General features: G+C 34.5%; 2 protein-coding genes across 2 annotated transcripts; one reads left to right on the forward strand and one right to left on the reverse strand.

Moving 5' to 3' along the window:
- Positions 1 to 547: 547 nt before the first annotated feature.
- LOC108219556 (metacaspase-1) lies at positions 548 to 8,011 on the forward strand. The gene is made up of 5 exons (XM_017393059.2): positions 548 to 1,051; positions 2,784 to 3,114; positions 3,497 to 3,617; positions 3,723 to 3,947; positions 7,774 to 8,011. The coding sequence occupies exons 1-5, from the start codon at positions 685 to 687 to the stop codon at positions 7,831 to 7,833; spliced, it is 1,104 nt and encodes a 367-aa protein (XP_017248548.1). The 5' UTR covers positions 548 to 684; the 3' UTR covers positions 7,834 to 8,011.
- Positions 8,012 to 13,709: 5,698 nt separating this feature from the next.
- LOC108218357 (eukaryotic translation initiation factor 4G) lies at positions 13,710 to 25,311 on the reverse strand. Its single transcript, XM_017391273.2, has 11 exons — positions 25,233 to 25,311; positions 24,737 to 24,944; positions 24,240 to 24,382; positions 23,992 to 24,132; positions 23,836 to 23,885; positions 23,667 to 23,723; positions 22,423 to 23,238; positions 21,905 to 22,312; positions 18,764 to 21,813; positions 14,287 to 14,481; positions 13,710 to 14,179 (listed from the first exon to the last, which is right to left on the reverse strand). The coding sequence occupies exons 2-11, from the start codon at positions 24,895 to 24,897 to the stop codon at positions 13,849 to 13,851; spliced, it is 5,352 nt and encodes a 1,783-aa protein (XP_017246762.1). The 5' UTR covers positions 24,898 to 24,944; positions 25,233 to 25,311; the 3' UTR covers positions 13,710 to 13,848.
- Between the last annotated feature and the right edge of the window lie 693 nt (positions 25,312 to 26,004).

Consider the following 26,004-nt stretch of genomic DNA (forward strand, 5'->3'; position numbering starts at 1 on the left):
AACAAAATATGCTACAAATTAAGTAGGCTTGCATGTCCAAATACTAACCTATCAAATTTTTAATTTTATGATTCTAATAATCGAAACAAATAGTTTGTCTTTCCAAAAAGCTTTATACAAAATCTCAAAAAGCAAAATATCGTTCCTTGCCCACATTTTCTTAACACCCTGCAATTTTAAAAATTTCCAAAAGTAAAACATCTACTCCCTCTGTCCCAGTCATTTGTATACAAATGGTTGGGACACGGAGATTAAGAAATTGGGTAAGAAATGAGTAAAGTTAGATGAAAAGTGGGTATAGTGGTGGGACTTATTTATATTTAATAATAAATTTGAGATAGTGGAGGAAAGTAGTGGGTGTAATAGTGTTTATATTATTATAGAATGAAGATAGTGGATGAAAGTAGTTGGTGTAATGATATTTTATATTATAAAAGTTTACTACTTTTGGATTGTATACAATTGATGGGACGTCCCAAAAAGGAAACTGTATACAACTCACTGAGACGGAGGAAACTGTATACAATTCACTGAGACAAAAATATTGTCAACAACTCCTCTAATCTCAATTGACAACGCGCACACACGCATACACATACACATTCATATATTCCCTCTCCCAATCCCTCTATAAAATTCAACCTATACATACAAAATTCATCCTATACACACACCCAATCAATCATGTATTACAACAACAACGCCATGATGCTAATCAACTGCTCCGGTTGCCAGACGCCTCTGCAGCTCCCCCACGGCGCCAAATCAATCAGATGCGCGCTCTGCCAAGCCATTACTCAGATCGCCGACCCACGCGCCGTCGCGGCGCCTCCGGCCGCCTCTCACGCGCCTCCTCCTCCGTCCCCGTTTAACCACGCGCCGCCGGGACCTCCGCCGTCGCCGCACGGCAGGAAAAAGGCGGTGATTGTCGGCATATCGTATAAGTTTTCGAGGCATGAGCTGAAAGGGTGTATTAATGATGCGAAATGTATGAAGTATTTGTTGATCAATAAGTTTAGTTTTCCGGAAGCTTCGATTATCATGCTTACCGGTATAACCACATTTCGATCCTCGTATTTAGTTTATGTTTGTGTTTATATATATAGGTTGGTAGTGATATTAGTCTTGTGGAATTTGAGATTGTGTTTTAATTATGATGACAATTCGATAAAATAATGCTCGATTAGGTAGTAAAATTGATTGGTTAATAGGTTGTGATAGGTACAATGCATTTTCATGTGATGATTAGTTTTTAATCTTTATTAATTAATGAAAATTTTCGGTCTGGGGGTTTTTAATTTGGAGAGGTTAAATTGTATCCGTGTTTCCTCGTTATGAGTGTTTTTGGTTTTGCATGATCGTTTGTTATGGTAGACTTGTGATACTGGAGCTACTTTTTTGCTTTCATTTAATCTGCATTGAGTATGTTATCTTTATATTATGGAATAAGAATTTGATAGTTTGCATTTTATCTGAGGTTATTACTTTTATTGCTTTCTAGAGGTTTTATTGTATTTTACCCATCTCTCTTATTGTGATTCTGTTTTTGATATAGCGTGATATCTTTTGATGTTAGAGTTATATTTGGGAAGATACTTGTTTACATTGATTAAATCTACCCTAGTGGTTAGTTTTTATGTTATATATGATTTGAATGTACAGGTGTATTGTATAGGTTTGCAAATGCGGTTTTACATGCATGTATATGTTTGTGTTAAATTGATTGAGGCTTTTGTTTGATGGGAACGTGGGAACTTAAAAAACATCTGCTTGGTTGGTTTCTTTACTAATCATTGCATATGATCTGCCGTAATGGTTTATATGCTAAGTTTTGATATCAATTTAGTAGAATTTAAATTCCGGGACATGGTTTTATAGGTATAGTTTGGTTTTAGTACTTTAACTTTGACTTGTACTCCCCCTGTCCCATTTAATTAATTGTATACGTTTCTTTTCAACTGCTCGACACGCATTTCAATGCTCTTATAAAATATAGTTTCATAACTTATTTTTGAGATTTTCTTTTTCTGAATAAAAATATAACATCCAAACTTTATTTCAGAAAAAGAAAATTTTAAAAATAACTTACACAACTACACTTTACAGGAGCATTAAAGACCGTGCCGCGTCCACGTCCCCCAATGTATACTACTCAGGGGGACGGAGGGAGTAGTTGTTTTGTATGATGTAGTAAAAGAATGATAGTAAACAATTAAACTCATATTGGGAAGATAGAAAAGCACTAAGAATTTTTGGAGAGAGAAAAAGTTATCAGTTCATGTGCTTGCAAAAGAGTTGACTGCTAAGCAAGTTCGTTTATCTTGCAAATCTTGTACTATTAGATTAAATTTGTAGATAATTGCTTTAGTTGGATGAGACACAAACTTCTATGTGTGAAATATGTGTTAAAATGTAACTTCTAACTTTGAATTTAATTTCTTTTACTTTGTACATTTATAGCACATGCTATAAATTGTTGACCGATAAGTTATAAATAATTTCTTCTCTTGGCAACACATTTATGCTGATGTGGTGTAAACTTACTCGCATAAAAAAAGGGAAAGTGAGTTAACTGTGTTGATTAATATCTTTGTTCCCTTTCTATGCTCACTTTCAGTTGACTAACTAATAGTCTTTCTTCATTCTATTGATCTATTGATTGATTGATTGATTATCACACTATATCTATATTCCCAAGCTCTGAGCTATATAACCTAATTCTGCTTGTCTTCACTGATTTTCTCTTTTTATTTCCTTGTTTAAATATTAAATTTGCACTGCAGAGGAAGAAAGAGATCCCTTCAAAATTCCTACCAAACAGAACATGAGAATGGCATTATTTTGGCTTGTACAGGGATGTCAGCCAGGAGACTCCTTAGTGTTTCATTATTCAGGGCATGGTTCACGGCAAAGGAATTATAATGGAGATGAGGTTGATGGATATGATGAAACTTTGTGCCCACTAGATTTCGAAACTCAGGGAATGATTGTTGACGACGAGATTAATACAGCAATTGTGAGACCCATTCCACCTGGAGTTAAGCTTCATGCAATAATTGATGCTTGCCACAGTGGCACTGTGCTAGATCTACCATTTCTATGTAGAATGAACAGGTTATCAATCATTTTATAATATTCTACTTTTAATCTTATATTAGAATCGTTTCTGTTCTTTATAGTTTTACATTCTTGTTAATGTATCACAAACTGCGAGGCTTGACATCATGTAGCTTAAGACATTTAGTCTAACTAAATGAAGGTAAAAATGGCAATGAGGGAAGCTTAAAACTCTGGGACTAAGAATTTCTGAGATTGCTATCATAGACAATTCCTATTCTATAAAGGTTCAATTAGGTGGCCAAATTTTTCAAAGAATTGAATGTGATTCATTTGTGCCGACTACCAAGTGAGCTGCGATATATCGAAAAAGATCACTGGCATTTTTATAAAATTATACCTTTCTTAACAATTATTTTCTTTTCCTTCTCTGATTTAGGAGTGGACAATATGTTTGGGAGGATCATCGTCCCCGATCTGGTATTTGGAAAGGAAGCAGTGGTGGGGAAGTTATATCTTTCAGTGGTTGTGATGATAACCAAACATCTGCTGATACATCAGTAAGTTATTCAGTAACCTTTCCTTTCTCTAAATTATTCTACCCGAACTTAGTTTTTACCTAGGACGTGCAAGTAAAAGAACTAAATGGTCTATATTGTGAATAGGCTTTGTCAAAGATCACTTCAACTGGTGCGATGACTTTTTGTTTTATCCAAGCAATTGAGCGTGGACATGGCCAAGGTGCTACTTATGGAAGCATACTAACTGCTATGCGCCACGCCATCCGTAGTGCAGGAGGTGGTGGTGGCGGCGGCGGCGGTGGTGATGTAGTGACAACTCTTATTGGCATGCTTTTGACAGGGGGCAGTGCTAGTGGTGGATTACAACAGGTTCCTTCTTACACTGATATTTTACATGCCACTTCCATTTTTTGTCGATTCGTAACCATGTGCTCTTAAGAGTGCATAGAATTAACATTAAATAATGAGAAAATGAGATATCAAACCTATATACAAATGTACATTTGTGTAGAAGTGTAAAATTCAAGAAGGTTGGTGTTTAACAACATATTGAGGGTGAACTGGAAGTGAGTCAATGTACCCGTACAATAAGAGAGAAATAATAGCATTTGAATTCAGAAAAACATCGAGAAAACTAGATGAAAGTGTTAAAAAGGAACATATAGAAGGAAAAGCGCTAGTAGCTCTTTTTGGAATATGTAGTCCTGCCTTTTTTTCATTTGAGTGATGCAAATTTGGGTTTCATTCACTTGCTCCCCAGTTGGATGGAGTGCAAATAAAAATAAAGTGCAACCACTTTCACTTGGTTGCTCATGGGTAAGAATGAGAGCAAGTAACTATCTTTTAATGACGCTATTACCCTTTTATTTTAAAAACAAATATTTATTGTATTTGTTCTTTCTTTTCCTTTATTTAATAAATTTGGAATATGAGCAAATATATAATGATATATAATGAATTAAAAGAACGTGTCAAAGCTTGATTCGTATATGCAACTGCAATCTATTTCAAACACTTGGGCAATTTCTTTTCATGCATATTGAATACAACAAATGATATATTTGTAAAAAACCTTAGAGTTTTTTTAAACAAAACAAAATTATGAACTTAAAAGTTTTCATATCATGATTCAAGTATTTCTGAATTTTAAGCAAGATAACCAATGTTGGACAGACCTCTATATTGAACCGTTGCGGGCAGATGTGTCGAAGCTGAAAAGTGTGTACATTCCACTGCTATATTACAATAAGATCATTTTAAATTTGTAAGATGAAACTATGGATGATCTAAACTTCTTCAATTATCGGATTATAACGAAGATAAAAGAGATGATTAAATCACAAAACTTACTTTATGCGTAAATGATTGATATTACAGCAGCTGGTTAACAAGAAGGTTTTTAAATTTAACACACACCAAAATGATAATTAAGTTAGACAGAATACATAATGAATCTTGCACCACCAAATTCAGGTCTTAAAAAAAACAAGTTAACAAGAAGTCAAAAAAGAAAATCAAACATTAATCAAGAAGACTGCCTCATTAGATCTTCCAGCAGACGCTTGCGCATTGACAGTGGACAACCTAATAGAATTCGTGCCTCGTTCGGATTTTTTTCAAGAAACAGATATGCAAAATATATTGCATCTGGATCCAAGCCTATAATTTCTAATTGCTTGAATATTTCTTCCTCTGAGTAAACACTCTGAGTAAACACGTTGGTGTGATTGTTCAAGTATAAGATTAGTTTCCTTATACAACATTACCTTCTTTGAGAGCATCGGCAACATGTTGCATTGAACTCATAATCTTTGCCATTTCATCTTCAACTACAAGCTTTTTCTTCTTTCCCTTTGAATTTTCTATATCATCTTCACCTTCATACTTTTTTTACTAACACTTTGAATTTGAAGGCCGTTCTTCTGGACAGGCCATGCCATGTAGCACTAGTAGATCATCTTCAGTGTTGTAATTGTCCAATGTCACGTCATTGGCATTTAGTAGTTCATCGATTTCATCGATTGTTTCTACACCAAATTCACTTCCACTAGCCCATTTTCTGCGTTTTTCCTTTGCTGTTTCAGCTTTACCACCTGTTGCCCTATCTTTTGCAAACAATTCACTCAACTCATCATAATAAAATACCTTTTTTGTTTTTCGTTTCACTGCATCTGGCCTTGCCTGGTCAAGGTTCAAGTTACAAAAACATAAAAAATATTACAAAAATTTGCTAATAAATAAATTAAACTTAAATTCAACTCCATAGCTAATAATTTACAACTCACAGCTATTAAATCTTGCCAGACATCTTCTTCAGCTGTGAATAATTTAGTAACTTTGATAACTGGGTTCCAAGCAAATCCACTCAACCCAATGCCCAGGAACAAGCCATAACATTGAGAAAATGGTGTTTTAGAATTCTTAGACCTTTTTTAGATGAGCTTTACTCAAGGTGAATTTTTTTAGTTTCCCATTTAATCATCCACCATGTTAGTATAAACAGTTGAGTGAATGTTCCGTCAACTCTATTACCCTCGTACTGTTGGGTAAGCACTAATGTATGAGCTGAAAATAAAGTACTATCCTTGATTGCACAATACCTTGAAATAACGAGAAGGTTATTTCAGAGCTAAGAAGCACGGAGTGCGGCACCCAGGTGCTGCACTGCGCACCGGGTGCGGTGCTGGTGCGCCTGGGAGCGGCCGGGTGCGCCGTTTGGCGTATTCTACTGCATTTACACCGGGGATACATGGGGGTGCGGGAAGGGCAAAGATGGCCATTTTGCGGTCAACAAAAAACTTTAACTTTCAATCTTCCACTCTATAATCCTTTTTCTATCATCTTCCGCGATACGGTAAATACATGGTATTTGTTGTTATGATGAATAAAAACTCACCGCTGCCAAAGACAGTAGCTACTGCCTTGTTTAATATAAAATTTTATCTATTTTTTTTGTTTTCTTTTTAGTTATGGAATCCAAGATGATTGAATTTTATGTAAACTTGTGTATTTGACTATTTAATTGGATTTGAATGCTCTTTCTCTGTTTTTTTAATCAACTATATATATAAATCAGTGTTGTAAAAAGCGGGAATCGGACTTAGTCGGTGAAGGCACCGTCCAGCGATTAATCGGATAATCGGGGATTAATCGGAGTGATTAATCGGACCATTAATCGTAATCAATTTGATATTATTTTTAAAATTATATATTTTTTAAATTTTATTATTTTATTTGCCGTTTCCCCCCGCACCCGAATCCCCCCTCTTTTTTTTTTTGCCGAATTCCTGTATCCCCGCACCCGCACTCATGCTTCATAGTTTCAGAGAAATAACGAGATTTCATATAAAGAAGCGTTTTAAGTGTCGTTTGATATATACGAGAAGGTTATAATTGGAATATTAATTATCCCAACCTGTTCAGCTGCCTTGCTTTCACTTTCATCCCAATTTTGGAGTGTGAGTTTTGAAATGAAATTATGTTAAAATTGCATTCCTCTCCACTTGCTTTCATTCTTCTAAAAACTCGGGAGCACAAATACTAGTGAAAGCTGGACAATACTTCCTTCACTTGCTTTCCTCCTCATTATAAACTTGGGAGCAATGGTGTAAAGTTCCGTTTAGGAGATTTCCTATAGTTAATTGTGTCTAACACTATGTCTATAACTTATAATTGTGTTCCAAATAAATATATATTTTAAAGATATAATTTTAGTATACACATGTGAACCCATAAAAATATTAATTTTGTTATATTAACATGATAACATCTATTCCTATGTCAAGAGTATTGATAATAATAATATATATATACATTACTTGACTGAAAAAGTAAGTGATGAAGGCTTGTTGAAGTCAAAAGGACTTGGTCTGATATAGTTTGGGAAAATTTCCTGAAGGTAACTATAGATTCCCTCTACCAATATATAAATTCTGTCCTTGTGTTATATCACTTCGGAAAACTTCTCAACTACTGCATCGGAAAAATTCTAAACTACTGCATTGAAATGGATGCATCAAATCAGTACTCAGGCACCTTGAGTTTCCTTAAATTAGATTTTAATGCTTTGAAAGAGTGATCTAGCATGCTGTTACATAATGCTTGTACTACTAGATTTGTTTGTAATGACCAGTGACCTCAAATTATAAAATCAAAAATTTGCTGATGTTATTTGTTGTGTTGCATTTGTTGACAGGAGCCACAATTAACTGCTCACGAGGCCTTCGACGTGTATAGAAAGCCATTTTCCTTATAATAGTGTATGCCTGGTGCTTCTATCAAAGATTCTGTAAATTCAAAGTATTTGGAAATTTATTACTTTTAAGGAGTGGTAGTTTGCGTCTTAGCTAATGTATATTGTTCTTGCATCATTTTGCTTGATTCATCGAGCCATGATCAATTCATCTGTTTATTATTGATATTAATGTGAAAAACTTTTGTTGCATGGTTAACAAATAATAGTGCTCCTTTCTTTTGTGAAACCAAATAATAGCTAGAGTCCTCCCTTTGTTCCCATGTCTATTTTTTTTCCTTTGTTCAGGAAAAAAATAGATATTAAATGTTAGTTAACTTCTTCCTATATGTTCTGCTTTAACGGAAAACGAAGGCTAGCCCATTTTCTTAAAGAATTAGAGTTTGGAAATCGTAAATATATTTTTTGTTTTGGAAGATTGTTGATTAAGGATTAAGGATTAACGGTCATGTTTGGCATGACTTTTTTGTGAAAATTAGAGCATCCCCAATCATATGTAAGTGAAACCCTTAATTAAAAGTACATACAAATATCATATCACCGACATACGAAAGTAAAATCCTTAATTAAAAGTAGATAATAATATCATATCATAAATAAAATTTATGGAGACTTGGCTATAACTTTAGTCAATCTCATGAATTGGATCTTCAGTGGAGATATAAAAGTGAAATCCTTAATTAAAAGTAGATAAAAAAATATCATATCATAAATAAAAATTATAGAGACTTGGCTATAACTTTAGTCGTCTCCAGAATTTGAACTTCAATGGGACGAAGTTATTGGTTAAATTTTAGTCAATCTCTTGAATTTGATTCTATTTATCGAATTATTAGGGACATATAAGAATATTCCAGATAATTTTATATATTATTAAAATGATATATTTTATTTATAATAATTTGCAATAATAATAAAATATCATTTTTTTTAAAATACTTTAGCTGCTTCAGTTTCAGCCACTTGAATTTTCGACAGGTGAGATCCAATGTAGATCCAACTTTCGATTCACTCGTGGGATCCGGGCGGTCGGGGGACCACCATGGCTCCTCTCTTCTCGAGAATCCATATATCTCCCGGCTGATGGGTTATCCGTGGAGTGGCTATTTATGATACAATGCAATTTGTGCGACCAGATGTACAGACAATATGCATGAGATTAGCTGCTTCAATGGGATCTTTTATCTTAGCCAGAGGAGAAATTACCAAACGTTTATAACCAATCGATATAGTCAATTTTATCGGAGCCTAATATCTTACAAGTTGGACAAATATTACATTATCTTTTTCCGGTCCAATTTATCCAGTCATTTTTAAAAGCATCTCCAACGAGGTTGGCTGAATTGGTTAGCTAAACTGGATCTGCAGGATATTTCGTAAAATTTGTTGAACCCGTAATATATTGTGCTTTGATGGTATTGTCTATGATGGTTGGTTATATTTTGAAAATAGTATGTTATTAATATTTTAAGTAGTCATAAATAGAATATATCACTTTAATATGATGATGAATGATGTGGAATCTTCTTCTCGTTTTCTTAGCTTGTAAGGATGGACAAATATAGCCAACACGAGGGGTTGACTATACTGTATTTATAAAAAGAGTAATGTTTTGAGTGTTTTTTTTCGTAGTTTCTGTGTTTGTATTTATAGTATATATTTATAACTTTATATAATCGAAATAGAAAATATTTGGGTGATAATCTAGAAATCACAAGTCGTGAGAAAAAGACCCCATATATCAGTCTTGTAGAAGATGGTCCCTGAAAATCACTTAGTGATGAGAAATCGTGTAGTGTTTTGTATTTTAGGATAAAAAAAACTATATCGTGTAGCATTTCAAGGGTTAGATGCAACTTCATCTAACAATTTGAGGGTTAGACGCAACTTTATCGAGCGTTTAACTTCCAAAACGCTACTTCATTTAGCGTCATTTATTCAACCCTAAAATGTTTTAAAACCCAACTGTGAACTCTAAAATATTAAAAACCGTTAAATTAATTTATTAAATTGGTTCCTCGGCTTTAGGGTTTCACGGCCCTAAAACCTCGAATAATTAAGGCCTAGGCTATCCTAAACCCTAATTGTCAGCCAATTTAATTTCAAGTAGAAATTAATCATTCTAAAACCCATATATGAACCCTAAAATATTAACGAATGTTAATTTACGTTCCAATTATTACTTTATTAAAATGGTTCCTCAGCTTAACGCTTTAAAGCCTCGAATTAGTTAGGGTTTAAGCTCAAGGGTTTAGGTCGCCCTAAACCCTCAATCCTAAACCCTAACCGCCAGTCAATTTAATTTCAAGTATAAATTAATCATTCTAAAAACCAAATATAAACCCTAAAATATTAACGACTATGAATTTACTCTCCAATTATTAATTTATCATTAAGTTCAAAACGCTATTTAAATTGGTGTTTTAGTTTCAAAACGCAACTTTAAATTGTGTTTTGAATGTAGAACGCAACTTTATCAAGGGTTATCAAAATTATTTTTGAAAAAGAAAATAAAAAAATTGTCTTTCTTGTGATAGGGGCCATTTGTTGAGTTGATGTTATTTTGGGCATTTTAACTTTAAATTATAATATTGGGGCCTTTTTTCTTAATATTTATATATCACAAATAAAAAAATAAAAAATTTAATTTTTTTGCAATTGACAAATTTTGCCGACTTTTAACCGATTTTCACCGACTTTTTCAAACAGTTTTTTTCCGATTAACGATTAATCGAAACGTTTTCTGTCCGAACAGCGATTAATCTCCGAACTTTAGAACACCGTTTTTAACTAAGGGTTTAACATGGTAGATATTCTTTTAGAGTATCTCCAATGAGGCTGGCTAAAATTAGTTGGTTAAATTTGATCTGCACGATATTGTTTAAAATTTGTTAAATGGGTAAAACATTGTGCTTCGATGACATTGACTATATTATTTGACTTTATGCTAAAAAAAGTGTGTTATTAATATCTAGATTGTCATGAATACTGAATACTCCCTCCGTCCCACCGGGTTGTTAACGTTCACTGTTTGCACGCATTTTGAGGCTCTTATAAAGTATAGTTCTATAATGTTTTTTTAATTTATTTTTTTTTCTGAATAAAAGTTTAAATATCAAACTTTTATTCAGAATTTTTTTTATAAAAAAAAACCTCATGCAACTATATTTTATAGAGGTCTTAAAAAGCGTGCCAAAAAATGATGTTAACAATCCAACGGGACGGAGGGAGTAGAATATATCACTTAGAGTTTTTTTTTTTTTTTGCATAATCTATGCGTTTTGTATTGGTTTAATTATCAAACTCATCACTGAAGTGGACAAATAGTATCAAACTCATCACTGATCTCTATGGGGTCTCAAGTGGCTTACTAAAGTCGCTTAATGGTATCAAACTCATCACTGCCGTTAAAAACCTAACGGAAGTTTAGACAGAATGACACATTGGCGGTTGACGTGGCACGTTAATAAAACTGCCGGACAAGTTTAACATTTTGATTCTAGGTTCACTGATATTTCTTAGACTTGTGTTCATTCGGTTAACATTTTAATTAATTAAGCTTGAACAATGTTTGTTTTTGGATCCATATTTCATTTAATCTTTAAAATTATGTGGTTTTTTTTGGAAATTCGAACAATGTATGCTGCTTCATATGTTATATTTTTATTTTCATGTTTTTGTTTGGTACAAGAAACTCCAAAAGAAAATTTAAAAATATTTTTTTGCCAACAATAATAATTATAATTATTAAAAGAGAAAATATTTCAGTATTATTCAAAAATAATTATAATCTAATAAAAAACATAAAAGTTAATCTTAATTATTTAGTTAATTATATATTAAAATTTAGTTCCATACATTTATTTAGATAATTATATCCGAAAAGTAATTTAATAAAAAGATTGCATACTTTATTTCCATATAAACTTATGTGGCATGCCACATGTCAAACACTAAAGCCAATGTGTCATTCCGTCTAAAGCTCCGTTAGTTTTTTTAACGGCAGTGATGAATTTGATAACATTAAGCGACTTTAGGGAGCCACTTGAGACCCCGTGGAGATCAGTGATGAGTTTGATACCATTTGTCCAATTCTGTGATGAGTTTGATAATTAACCCGTTTTGTATTTATAATATGTATTAATGAATTTTAGTTAAGGGTTTTAGATGGTCGAAGATGCTTTTCGAGGATTTTTAATGAGGTTGGCTCAAATTACTTGGCTAGATTGGATATATAGTATATTATGTAAAATTTGTTGAACCGTTAAAACTTTATGCTTTTTTTTTATTTTTAACGTAGAAACCCGCAGCCGCTACCTTTCGGGTGCGTACTGGGTAAACCCACGAACTCACGCAATAGCCTGCAAACTTGGCCATATGGTTTGATTATATTTTTTGGGTATATTTTAAAAATATTATGTTATTAATATTTTATATTGTTATGAATAGATGTCACTTTAATATGATAATAATTGATTTAAAAGTTTTTTATAAGTTTGCAGAGTTTCGACAAATATAACCTACAATCGTGTAGTTGATTTACCGACGAGAAATATACATTGAAGTTGGGTCTTTTTTACATAATCACTATATTTTTTATTTATTAATGATTTCTAGTTATGAGTTACTCCCTCCATCCCATTTTAAGTGTCCTGTTTTGACTTTCAACAATCAAATTGACCAATTTTTGACCAAAAATAAAGAACAAAATATTTACTATTTTAAAAAACTTATAGTATATTGTATGTACTTTACAGTGACATAATTTTTTCAATTTTTCAAAATTATATTATATGTGGAAATCTCAATCAAAATTTGGTCAATTTGACTATTCAAAAGTCAAACAAGACACTTAAAATGAGATAAATGAAGTATATTTTATTTTTTTATGTATAATATGTATTAATGATTTCTAGTTATGAGTTATATTTTGACTAACTATATCTTTTATTTACTCCTTCCGTCCCAATTTATTTGTCTTTTTTGACTTTTTATGGTCAAATTGACATAATTTTGACTAATATATATATATATATATATATATATATATATATATATATATATATATATATATATATATATATATAGGGGAGGGTTCTGGTACAAACTTACAAACTTTTTTTGTTCAACACATATATAACTTGAGTTCAACATTTTTTTAACATATTTTGTTGAAAATCGATTAAAATAGTGGTGGAGAAGTACGTAAACCAATTTTTAAATGTAAGAACTAAGGTAAACATGTTATATAACTAATATATATGTTTCTAGACCCTACCCAAACCCCAGAGGTATAGTTTAAACATCTTTTTAGATATATTCAACACAATGATAATTAGTGTTCAACACCCGATGTTGAACCCCAGTTATAAATGTGTTGAAAACGCGATTTATTTATGCGTTATTTTTAAAAATTGTGATGTTTTTTGAAGAATTTTCAACATAGATACTTTATATAACTAAGGATTAACACGATGGGAGAATAAAAAAAAGTTTGTAAGTTTGTAACTTAAAAAAATTTTTATTTGATCCTATCCCTATATATATATATATATATATATATATATATATATATATATATATATATATATATATATATATATATAATAATTATGAAAAATTATGAGGATAATATATATTAATGATTTTTAATTATAAGTTATGTTTTAACACATGCAAACAGCTCTATGATGTGATGACACGACTCACGAGCCCCTGTTACTATTCCCTTAGCACACACTTCCACAAAAAACATCTCCAAAAGGAAATGAACCTTGTCAGCACAACTGTCAGAGTTAAAAAAGTTTCTTGTGTAAACTGAAATTTTTAGATGTTTATTAAAAACCATGGATGTCTGGGTCTAAATGATATTAAAAAAATATATGAAGGGGGCCTCCATTTATAAAACCCAACCCAAGTGACCATCTAGAGATAAATATATCTGCAATATGAAGAGATACACCGATAGAGCTGGATAAAAATATCCTTCTGTGCAGATTACAATAATCATGGCTACACTTAGATGAATTTATCTAGCGTCAATGCCTTTTTTGAGTTCGGAGGCCGAAAGTTTTCTAGATGTAAACCGGAGACCGTGCATATTTCTTTCACAACCTGTTCACCTTTCTCAGTTTTTATAATCTCCAGGACGCTTCCAAGAATTTCAGCTGCAAGCCCTACTTCTACAAGCTGTCCTTGTTCTTCCCCACCTTCATAAATTAACCTTCCGATTTCTGCCATTGGAAGCACATTTTCTAGCACAACTTTGGCAAAGATGCCACCAAGAAATTGTGGTGCTTTTGGGGCATCAGTTACAGCATCCTCCATACAAGCCAGAACTGTTTCAAACCTGGCAAAAAAGGACTATAAATTGAAAGAACACCAGACAATATTTTGATCTTAAGCTATAAGTCGCTCATAAATTTCTTTAGAGAGTATCTAGTAGCCGTTACATACCCTTCCACAAGTTGAGGTTGACTTAACAAGGTGTCTCGTGATTTGGCAAGGTTCACAAGAAGCTTAGCTAGTAGACCCCTTTCCATGTCCTTTCTCTCAAAGGAATCAGTTATCCAGATAGATATCATTGATGGATAAAAGCTGGGAGCATTCAAATCTTTGACACACAGGGCAACTTCCATCTCATCTTTGGCACTGAAATAAAAGAGCATCTATTAAGTCCACATGCAGTATTACTGAATACAGAGTAACAAAATAATTTACTCAGACTCATCACAACCATCACAAGCAAACAAATTCCTGTTATCCTTTGATATTTACAAGTTGAAGAAGCCTAGTCATTGTCGAGTAAGGAACCTACTGATAAGGAAGCCATCCTAAATCAAAACATGCTCCTTAACTTATGAAAGAGAAATCAAACCTTGGTAGAATTCCTGATAAGCTCTAATTTACAAATATAGGCATAAACTGATACAGCTTTGGGGTTTCTTGTTTTGCAGGTACATTGAAGATAGTTTGACAGGCAAAATTGGCTTTTAACTTGGATGTACTAAAAAAACTCAACGTAATAGTTTTAATAATATTATATTTTGTAATTTTTTTAATATATATATATATTGCTATAGTTATTAACTTTCAGTCAACGTCTTCCCACCTTGACTTTAAATAATCAAAATAAGCCGGTTTGAGTGGGACAGAGGTAGTACAAGATAAAAGCTAACGATTATAAGCAGTTAATAATTTCCGTATTATGTTTTGTGCTACTGCTACATGATTGCACCAATAGCTTCATGTGGCCCCAACCTCACCAAACTAAGCATTGTTTAGCTCATAGATACAAGGAAACGGGTACGCTGCCACGAACCGCGATCTAGATCGTTCGTACCCGATACGGTCGGAAACGCGAACGGAAACGTTCAGGGTCGCGACCCAGATCGCCGGAAGTGACGACCCGCAAGAAAACACTTCATTCTTGTTTTGAACAATAGATCCATGTCTATGTCATATGATAAGTAATTTATTTTATCAATAAATGTGTACTTTTATTTGTTATTCAATATCTTTTTCTTTATAAAAAATTATAAATGTATAAATTATCAACTAAAATTGTATATTATAATGGAATTTATATATATGATTATAGAATTCTTTTTAAAAGGACCAATCGTACCCATACGTTCCATCGTACCTATACGTTCCATCGTACCAGATTCACTAAAACTAATGTTCCACGTACCCGATTTCGTTCCCCGTTTCGAATCGAACCCAGTCCTATGTAACTATGGACTTTAGCTTATCATGTTTAAATTAAATCAAATTAAATATCAAGTATTCTGACTTGATACTTAAAAGCACCCTTTAAGCAATCATCACCCCACTCTCCAATATTTTTGCCTTTTCAGCCCAATTTCAATCTTTCAACTCATGACTGAAATATCTTCCTGATCCATCAATCAATTAGTCAAAAGGGGTCTTAAACGAATAACGTAGTAGTTAAACTGGATAGACCTATCCATCACATATGTTCTGCCTATCGTGACCGTCATGGACTCATCCACATGCATAAAGAAATAAAGAAAGCACAAAATACTACTAAAGGAGCTTAATGAGCTGCAAAACGAAGCCTAAAATACATATATCACTACAGATCAATCAGCAACAATCAAAACCCTCTAAAAACTTCAGGCTACCCATCAATCTCATGTTAGTCTCTTTAAAACTAGGCCAGGCAGATTCAAGCATTTTGTAAGTTCAGATGTTCATACTGTAAATAGATTTCTTTGAACACTACAACACTATGAGACTTATTTTACCTGATAATAAGCAGTGATATCACAGTTGTGTAAGTTCTACTGAAACTTCATGATCAGATATTAATTTTAATACACATAATACTCGGTGATATCACAGCTGTGCAAGTTCTACTGAAACTTCATAATCACATATTAATTTTTATAAATAATACACATAATACTCGGTGATATCACAGCTGTGCAAGTTCTACTGAAACTTCATAATCACATATTAATTTTTATAAATAATTACTCATGCAGTACCAATCTTTTGGTTACAGACTATGGATATGCTATCAAACACACAAGACTGTAAGACAGTGAATATAGACAGAACAGAAACTGCAAGCACTTCAGAGAAGACACAGCAGAATTATTTCAACAGTTAGGATTAATAATATATTTACACACTATCAGCCTTTAATAAAATCCAAACACACAAATTACAGTGGTAAAGAATAGCCCTGAGATTTCAATCCATCGCAAAACTAACAGAGGAGCTATAAAGCATGATGACACTATCTAGGAAGATGTATAGGACTTCTCATTTAAGCTAGAAGGAGCAAGTGGTCTAAAATAAAAATGCAGTTATCTCAATTTAATTTATTAATTTGTGTGTGGGTGGGTGGGGGTGGGTGGGGGTGTGGGGGTGCCTTCATTTCTGCATTCAGACCAACTCAAAATATACCTATCAGAACCCACAAAGTATGAGACAAACATAAATCAGCCAAGACATCACATTTATCTCTCTGCTGAGTCACTCTATTCGCAAGTAGGGTTTTGCATCTAGATCTTCATTGATCCTTACCCATTATTTTGTTTCTTTTTTACAGCTGTCTTCTTTTCTCACTGTGCCCTAATTTACAGAAAGATATGCAACTTACTAGCTTAAAACAGTTACAGTCTCTTTTATATGCATGCAAGTTAATGGCTTAATTTAATTTTACAAAGATGCACATTGAACAAAAAGTTCAGTGGAAGAAAGTATAAAAATAGCATACACACATTACTTCAATTCTTTAATGGTAGCCCTCATTATAAATATAGGCCAATATATTCCATTACTTGCTTCGGTTTATTTTTTAGTAATTATTTTACTTTTGTGTCTTGGTTTATTTTTCCGTAATTATTTGACTTTTTTTTTGTCTTTATATGATATAATGTTACTGATAACTGAAAATTCGTTGAAGTACATAAACTGACAATTGAAGTTATTAAAGGCATAAATACTAGTAATACACACTAGTTGGGTACATTTAAAAACTGTATGTCACTATCTTTTTATTTTTGTCTAGGGAGGGCCAGGGGGTTGTTTACTGTCAGCACAAGAGGCTGCTAATCACCTTAAACCTTTGCAATTTGCTCATGGTCATGGAGGCCTTTGCTTTGGTTTATAATTCAAATAGCCAACTTCTAGCCCTCTTCCACTCTTTAAACCATCTCCAACCCGTTACACCATTTTGGTGTAACTTTCACACTGTTTTGGTGTAAAAATTAAATCATTCACAAAATCTACTCCAAAGCACGTACACTATATTACATCAATAAGAAACTTTTGTCTATAAGAAGATACAATCCCTCTAAATTTCAAAAGTATTTGTTTTGATGGACATGATAGGAAATAAACGGGAAATATTTAAAATAAATTTGTTTTGTTAACAAGCATAAGGGTATAACTTGGAATTTTCGAAAAACTCTACAATGGTGCAAATATTACATCAAATGATCACTTGACACCAAATATGGTGTCACACTATTCATTTGGTGTAATTCTTACACCATTATAAAGTTGCATTGGAGTTATAGACCAAAAGTTGCAACATTATAGAGTTTGTGTTGGGTTGCAGATGCTCTTATTAAAGTTCAACACTTGATATTCACACTAGCTAGTATCATTAGTTTTGTAGCACTTCCCCGACCTCCCGATTTTGTAACGCTTCCCCAACCTCCCCCCTCCATCTCCCCAAAAAGAGAAGAGACTTTGAGTTCCATATCCTTTACTAAGGGATGTCCAGCCTCAAAAAAGTATTTTGGCAAGGATAGGGATGAATAGGGAGGATGACTGAAGTGTTAGACTCCAGTCCGAAGCATACTTCTCACAAATATTATAATCCTTGACAAGTGAACCAAAAGAACAATCCTCTAATCGAAGTCGGGAATATGAGATTCCTTCTAATCAATATCCATCAATTAGGTTAATCAATGTCCATCAACTGGTTAAGGTTCGGAAGTCCTATGGCCCAAGACGCAAGAGATTAACAGAAATCAAGACTTTTACATTTTCTACTGAAAGACTGTACTGAGACAAAGATGGGCTGTCAAGAACGTAGAGGAGGTAGGATGGGCAGATGTGACTGTTTACCTTACAACATTACCAACAATCCATTTGGCGCCTAATAGAATAATAAAACATAACCATAAAAGAAACAGCAGATTAGAAGTATACAACTTCCTAGTATTGCAAGATGTACAAATGATAGTTGTCCACCAGAAGAAAACACTCGCATTAACCATACGTCGGCTGACTTTGTTAAACTAGCATATAACCATACGTTCATAATCATATCTACAGTAAACAGTACACCCAGTATTATGGAAATTAAAATAACATTTTTAAATCAAACAGATAATTATCAGGTTATTAAAGAGAACCACCACAAGAAGGCAACAAGTTTTCGTCATACCTGTAGAATTCTTTAATAGTTTCCAATGACTTTTTACGCAATTGTTCTTCCGGCCACACCTTTTCCGAAGGATTGTTTCCTACAGAACTCGACTCCATACTTCTGGAAGGAGGCGTATTTGGCCGAGATCTGTTAAAAACACGATCTGGATTCTGCACTTCCCTGTTCACATAACTTGAATTCCCATCCATTAAATTCATGTGGTCATGAGCAGCAGGGCTGACAAACCTATGAGAGGCAGATCGTGAAATAATTTCCTCTCTCGAAGTAAAAACTGGTCGTTGATCTGTTACAGAACCGTACCCGTTGAGACCAGTTGTGGGCCTCCTGGAATCTTGATTGTGCATGTCAGAGAAGGGGATGCTTAACATCGGAGGCTGACCTCTTATAGACATTCCCCTGGCAAGACCACCTTGGGGCCCAAGAGTAATGGAGTCACCAAGGGGCCTCTGGGGCAAAGGAACTGATAGGTTCCTGTTATCAAAAGAATGTCTCTCATCTGTCCTGATATCTTGATTGGCATATCCACGTGGCTGTTGTGGTACTCCACGGAATCCACCCATATGTGCATTTGGAGATGATAAAACATTTGACCCTCTTGGAGCAAAGTCCATGGGTTGTTGTCCCCTTCTAAAAGATGAACCCATACTTGGTCCACGAGCCAATCTGTTAGCTTGTGCCTGCCTCTCGTTCGCAGCATCCCTGTGCACTTCCTCGATCTTTTTTGGACCTTCAACTTTCCTCCTCTGCTGCCACTTATTTTTCCTCAGATCGATTGAATCCTTCAGCATGAACCTCACTCTAGATGAGAGCTTCATGTTATTAGACAGCTTCGCCATCATATCAAAATATGCATCCATGTGCACCTTGGCTTTAGGGTGGTCTATCATCTCTCCGATTGTGCTCATTAGTTTACATAATGCTTCTACATCTTCCTCATCGGGATTTTGATATTGGCCCAAAAGTTTCTTAATGCATTCATGCATAATTCTTTCTGTCAACATCTTTTTCTTGTATAATTCCCCAATAAGTCTGATGTTGCCCAACATTCGCCTTCGTGCCTGGACCCTTTTCTCTTCCCTTTCTTCATCAGATTGTTTAACCTCCCCTTCCTCTTCAGCTCTATTAGCTTCTTCTTGTTCCCTCTCACCTCTCTCAAACTCCTCCTGGCATTTGTTCAAAAGTAACCTCTTAAAAGTAATTTTTTCATTGTCTTCATTAAAGTCAGGTAAATCGCCCGCAAGATGAAAGCAGAAATCAGCATACATTTCACAAAATGTCGGTTCCATGAGAGCTTTATCAAATATTTGAGATATCACGCCGGTGAGAGTACCAGCATTGTCAATATTTACTTGTTTAACTTGCTCAAATAGTCTTTCAAAGTTTTGGGGAGTTAACTTATTTAGGATAGCTTTCAGTTGCCTTTGCTTTGCCTGTTCTTCATCAGTTATTTTACCCACTTCATACTTTCTCTCAGCCTTATGCATCACCTGTGCGGGAGTCCGAGGAGAAGGTATTAGACCTCTCTGAAAATTAGTCGCCCGCTGCCATTTGTCAGCATCAGAGTTAGTTCGCTGCATACCATACTGAGGACCCATAGAATGAACTGGTCCAGATAGGATTCCACCAGAATACATGACTGGTGATTGAACACGCGGATTTCTTAATACCCCAAAATTTCCTCCAGGCTGAAAAGCAACATTGTTTCCATGATTGCCATAACCCATATCCAGTCCAGAGGGTAGAGGGAGTACCTTATTCCATTTCTCATCATCACCCATGCCACTACCACGACGACCTGATCGAGATCTTCCCATTGACCTTTCATCATTTCTTCCTGGACTGGGTAACATTTCCCGAGGAACATTGCCGATAGACAATACCAATGCCTCTGCAATATCTGAAGTAATCTCAAAGCCCTCAGGAAGATCCTTACATTGTTCTGAAAATTTAAGGAGGAAATCTCTGGAGTACTTTCTGTCCATCAAACTTTTATCCTCAATGTGATCTTTTACTTCTCCAAGGTGCTTACCATCATCAAGTTTAGGAGTTGATAGATCTGCAGCATCCTCCCAGTCATCCGGTTCTGCTTTACTCTCACCCGGTACGTCTTTCTGAGAAATGCTAGCAGCCAACTCTTTAGAAATGCTAGAGGATGTCTCAGAGCTCTCATTATCGATGAGATTTTCTTTCTTCTCATCTGGGCCTTTATATGCCATATAAAGATCAGCCGTTGTACCAGCACGGTCTGCTTTTTGTAAAGCTTCTTTTCTCTTTTTCTTTGCATTAGTGTTCTTTGACATATTTGTCTCTGGTACAGGTTTATCTTTCGAAAGCAAATCTGTAGTTTCACTACCTTCATTTTCAGTTTCACAAGGCAGCTCAGAACGATATGGAATTGAAGGCATTTGTGATTTCTGATCTAGCTTATCGGGTTCCACGGTAGAAACTTCTATAGTACCCACAGTATCATCTTTTTTTGTAGAAGCATCTGAAGCCGAAGTCTTTTCAGTCTCATTTGAGATTGTGGATCCAAGAGACAAGATGGATGTTTCAGTAATCAGGCGGTCCACTGCCCCGGGAATAGAAGTTGAGGAATCAGCATCTTCTTCACCTTTTGTGAGATGTACAGGTTCCTTCTCCAACTTCGGTTGTGTCTCCTTTACTTCCACAACAAGGCTCTCAGTTTGGTCAGCATGGTCTGATGGTTTTGGTATATTGGGTTTTGACGCACATCCAGTAGCATCTGCAGTTGGCTCATCAGAAAGCAGTATGTGTCTACTTTCTTGAGCTCCCATAGCTTCTTGCTTTGAATTATAATGCACCGAAGTGGCAGTAGACATTTCGGCAGAATCAACTCCATCACTTTTCGCCAACTCATGGATTCCATGTACCTCAGCAATATTTGAATTCAAGTCAACAGAAACACAGGTTGTTTTGGATTCCCCGACATATCCTTCTCCTGGACCAGCTTCTGGTAAAGCAGATTCTATTGTGTTATCTATAACTTCAAGTGACGAAGGTGAAACTGATACAGATGATCCACCAATCTGAACAAAAATAAATTGTTAAAATAATGCCTAATTGCAGCAACTCAAGTATACTGCCGATGAATAAAGGACACAGAAAAGAGGCTCATACCTGATTCTGCAGGAGAGATTGACTCTTCTTACCATGTTTCTCATCATTATCATTAGAGTTAGACCTATTTAATAGATCTGTTTTTTCAATTACAGTAGTTCTGGAGCTTGTTGATTTAAGATGCTCAGAAATTTCAGGAAGTGTACTAGAAGAGCTGGGAGGACTAGATGCAGAAACTGTATCAGATACTCCAATAGCTGCTTTACTTTGAGCAGGCATCGATGTAGACTCTGACTTCGGTAAGGACATATCAGTTATATTTTCAGAATCCCTTTCACTACGAATTGAGGTAGCTTCTCCTTCTCGACCAGATATCTTAGGAATATTCTTCTCAACAGTAGGTAAGCTTGCTGGTAAAGAAGACTCGGCAATCTTCTCAACGCGTGGAGCTGCTGGCTTCACTGTGACCTATATTTAGATTGACCAGGTTCCATAAGTAACAACTCGGCAATGCCATGCAACAATAATATCAGTGAAAAATACAAATTAAATACTATAGTTAAGAAATACAGGCTAACCTGTTTATAAACCCTTGGAGCCTGTGAACTTGGAGCAACCTGGTTACTATTTAAATGAAGTGAATTAGGACCTGTATAGAGGACAGAACCCTGACTGTAAGAATTAGGGTAATAGTTACTTGGACGACCAGGAGGAAAAGATGAAATAGGTTGGGACTGAGGCGGTATACTGGTATGTGATCGTGGAGCAGAAGACCCAGATTCTACGTAAGTATCAGCCTTTTTGGATAAACTCAACTCTTCATGTGTATCTGGGTGAGTAATCTTAACTGTTTTACGGGCACCACCAAAATTCCCTGGCTGCTGCTGTGGGAACTGAGGATTGATGTTCATCCCCATATTGCCCATGTGAGGTAACTGAGTCCCCATTTGCGATGAGAAATTTACACCTTGGCCCTGATGCATTACGCCCTGAGGCGGCAACATGTGGGGTGGAAGACCTTGAATATATAGTTGCTGCTGTACTTGAGAGGGATTTCCCATTGGGAAGGGCATGGCCATTGGCATTGGCATAGAGCTATTTACCATGCTTTGGGACTGCAACTGTGGGTTTGGATGATTACCAAAAACTGGTATATGTTGCTGGTGAAATGGCATTTGCATAGGCATCCCAGATATAGGGTGAAGAGAAGGCTTCTGTGTTTGAATTGTGTGTGGACCAGAGGCAATTTGAACATCTCTTCTTGCTTTTGACATTGAATGAGTGTCAACGACATTAGTTTGGTCAGCAGATCCAGAATTATTTGTAGGCACGTTTTGCTTAGGAACAGATTGGGCTGGCAGTACAGGCGCGGCTCTTAATGATTCATAGCGGGCCTGCCAAACATGATTAAAGAGCAAGAGAGGAAGACATCAAACAATTTATATCAACTGGGATAAACAATATTGATCAACCTATTCAAATAATTGTAATATAATTTAATCAGGTCATCTCCCTGTATTAGGGTAAAAGTCATTCTACATGAATAACAGCATATTACAGTCAACCAAATCATAATATATAACACCTTAAATGGGGTAGCCAAAAATTATTAAGATCTCTTTATTCTAAACAAGAGGACACTGCTTATTTGTTTAAACATTTCAGACTGTAAAGCAGACAACATGCCAGATGATTTAGTTTCCCATAATAAAAAGAGAATGCAGTTATAGAAACTTTTTTTTTCTAATCAGAGTTGCAAGTAAATCATATGAGCAAGGCCCACAAAGCAATAAACACAGAAAGATGGAACCAATGTGCAAACCTGTTCTCGTTTCTGCTCATCCAGATTCGGCGGCGCTGAGCTAGTTCGAGCAGGTACCTGTAAGCACAAACAAAATCATTCCAATTAGAATATATTAATGTTAACTAAACCTGTACGTAATTGATATAGCCCACGATATAAATTCTTGATTCAAAAATTTCAAACTTACCTGCATCAACCCAGGACTTATTGATCCAAACTGAAGAGGAAAACCCCCACCTGAGCCACAAGAAACTCCTATAAGCTTGTTATAACATACCAAAGCTTCAAAATTTTAACTTTAACATGTTATACAACAAAATATTTATACAAAACAACAGTCAACCTTTTGCAGGGGTTGAAGGGACCACTGTGTTTGAGCTGACAGGGGTACTATTCGGAGCTGGGGCTTTCGGCACACCCCGGTTAACTTTTTGTGTCGATGGCATAACATTCTGCTTGACAACAACTGATGCATCAGACCCTCCTACAACAAGTACAGCAAATAAAACAAAAATTAGCAATCACCCTAGAAGTTAAACAAAATAATAATAATAAAATCCTCGTAGACAAGAAACAAATTTGAGGCTATACCATGTTGTTGCGGATGAGCACCATTCTGTACACCACGACCTGAACCAGAAACAGCAACATTACCACCTGTAGTAGCATCACTCCTAATATCCGAATTCACAACCCGAGTTTGTGATCCTTGTGCATTGCTAGGCTTCTTAAAACTAGAAACAACCCACCAAAAACAATTCTTCATATATTTCATCAAACAAAAAACATATAAATACACACACATAAACATTGATGGCAAAACATCTAAAACTCAATAGATTCAGGACCAAGCATTCTATACCTTTGCTTACAAAGAAAAAATATACATAAGTATCCATTATTAACCAATCACTTGTTTAATTATCGAAATTACTAAACAATCCAATACTAATTAATCTTTTGTTTTCAACTGATCACATGTGAATTACAGAGTTTGATTACTAACTAATCAAGTAGCAATTAATCTTAAGTAATTAACTAAATTCACAAACGCCCACAACTATAAAAAGATAAAGAGGGTAATATACCTTCGATTAGTCGAAAGCGAAGGAGTAGGGGCGGTGGCAGCACCGCTACCCTTACCACCACCGCCTGAATAATTCCTCTGCACACCGGAGCTCCCGGATCGATTCAACTTTTGATACCGTACCGACTCGCTCTTCTCAGCCCTAGATTGATTGACGGACATAAATCCAAACCCTAATCACCTCCAAATTTATTCAATTCAACAATTATCTGCACCAGAAACACAGATCTAATTCATTAATCACACAATCAACACGAAATCAAACACTATTCTCAGCATTACAATCAATTCACACATATACACGCATCATCCAAGGTGTTGAATTGATTAAAGATTGAATCTTTTTGTGTAAAATTGAGTAAAAAGAGTGAAGATATACATATAATATACGTGTACGCGTGTATGTATATGTGTGTGTATGTGATTGGATTGGATTGAATTGGGAGGAAAAGGGGGGTGTGGGGAGAAGAAGAGGAAGCAGAGAAGGAAAAACGAACCTCAGTGTGTGTAAATTGTGTGTGTGTTTGTCAAGAGAAGAGTGTTTTAACTTTTGTATAAGTATATATATATACTATTATATATAATTATGAATGTGAATAATATCTATGGTTTTTATTGATATAATTTTATTTATAAAGTTAAAGAAAATTTGAAGTAGAATTTTGTGGAATCATAGATTATTTTATTTTTATATAATTTCATATCTTTTGGTCAATGTTGATCTTTATTAGTTTTAGGAACTTTCACATCATTTAACTTGGTTTATTTTTATAAATTTACCACTTGAATATAATTTAATTTGTTTACGTCATTAATATTATATTTTGTCGGTTACAAATTTTCTGTCAAGATTGACATCTTATCGATATAGATATAGTTGATTACGTATTCTACTGAAGTAGTGTAATTACGAGTCTATGCATATAACCTCATCAGTGTTTTTATATTTATCTGTTACATCGATCGAGTAACACATAAATTAAAGTTTGAATCATAATTTCACATATGGAACGAGTATCATATCTCTTTATTATTTATTTTTTAGGTTAACTTGTCGAAGATATACATTAATATTGCGGATTTGATACACAAATTTGAATATCTTTTGAACTCAATAATATGGAGATGATATACTGATTTTTTTTACATTTTATATATTTTAAATTTTTTATTCTATTTATAAATTCTCTTTGATAAGAATTTTATTTTCTATTAATTATTAATAATTATAATTTTCTTATCGATTTTAAAAATCTTTAATTCTTATTA

Source organism: Daucus carota, chromosome 4 (assembly GCF_001625215.2).
Source record: "Daucus carota subsp. sativus chromosome 4, DH1 v3.0, whole genome shotgun sequence".
NCBI lineage: Eukaryota > Viridiplantae > Streptophyta > Magnoliopsida > Apiales > Apiaceae > Daucus > Daucus carota.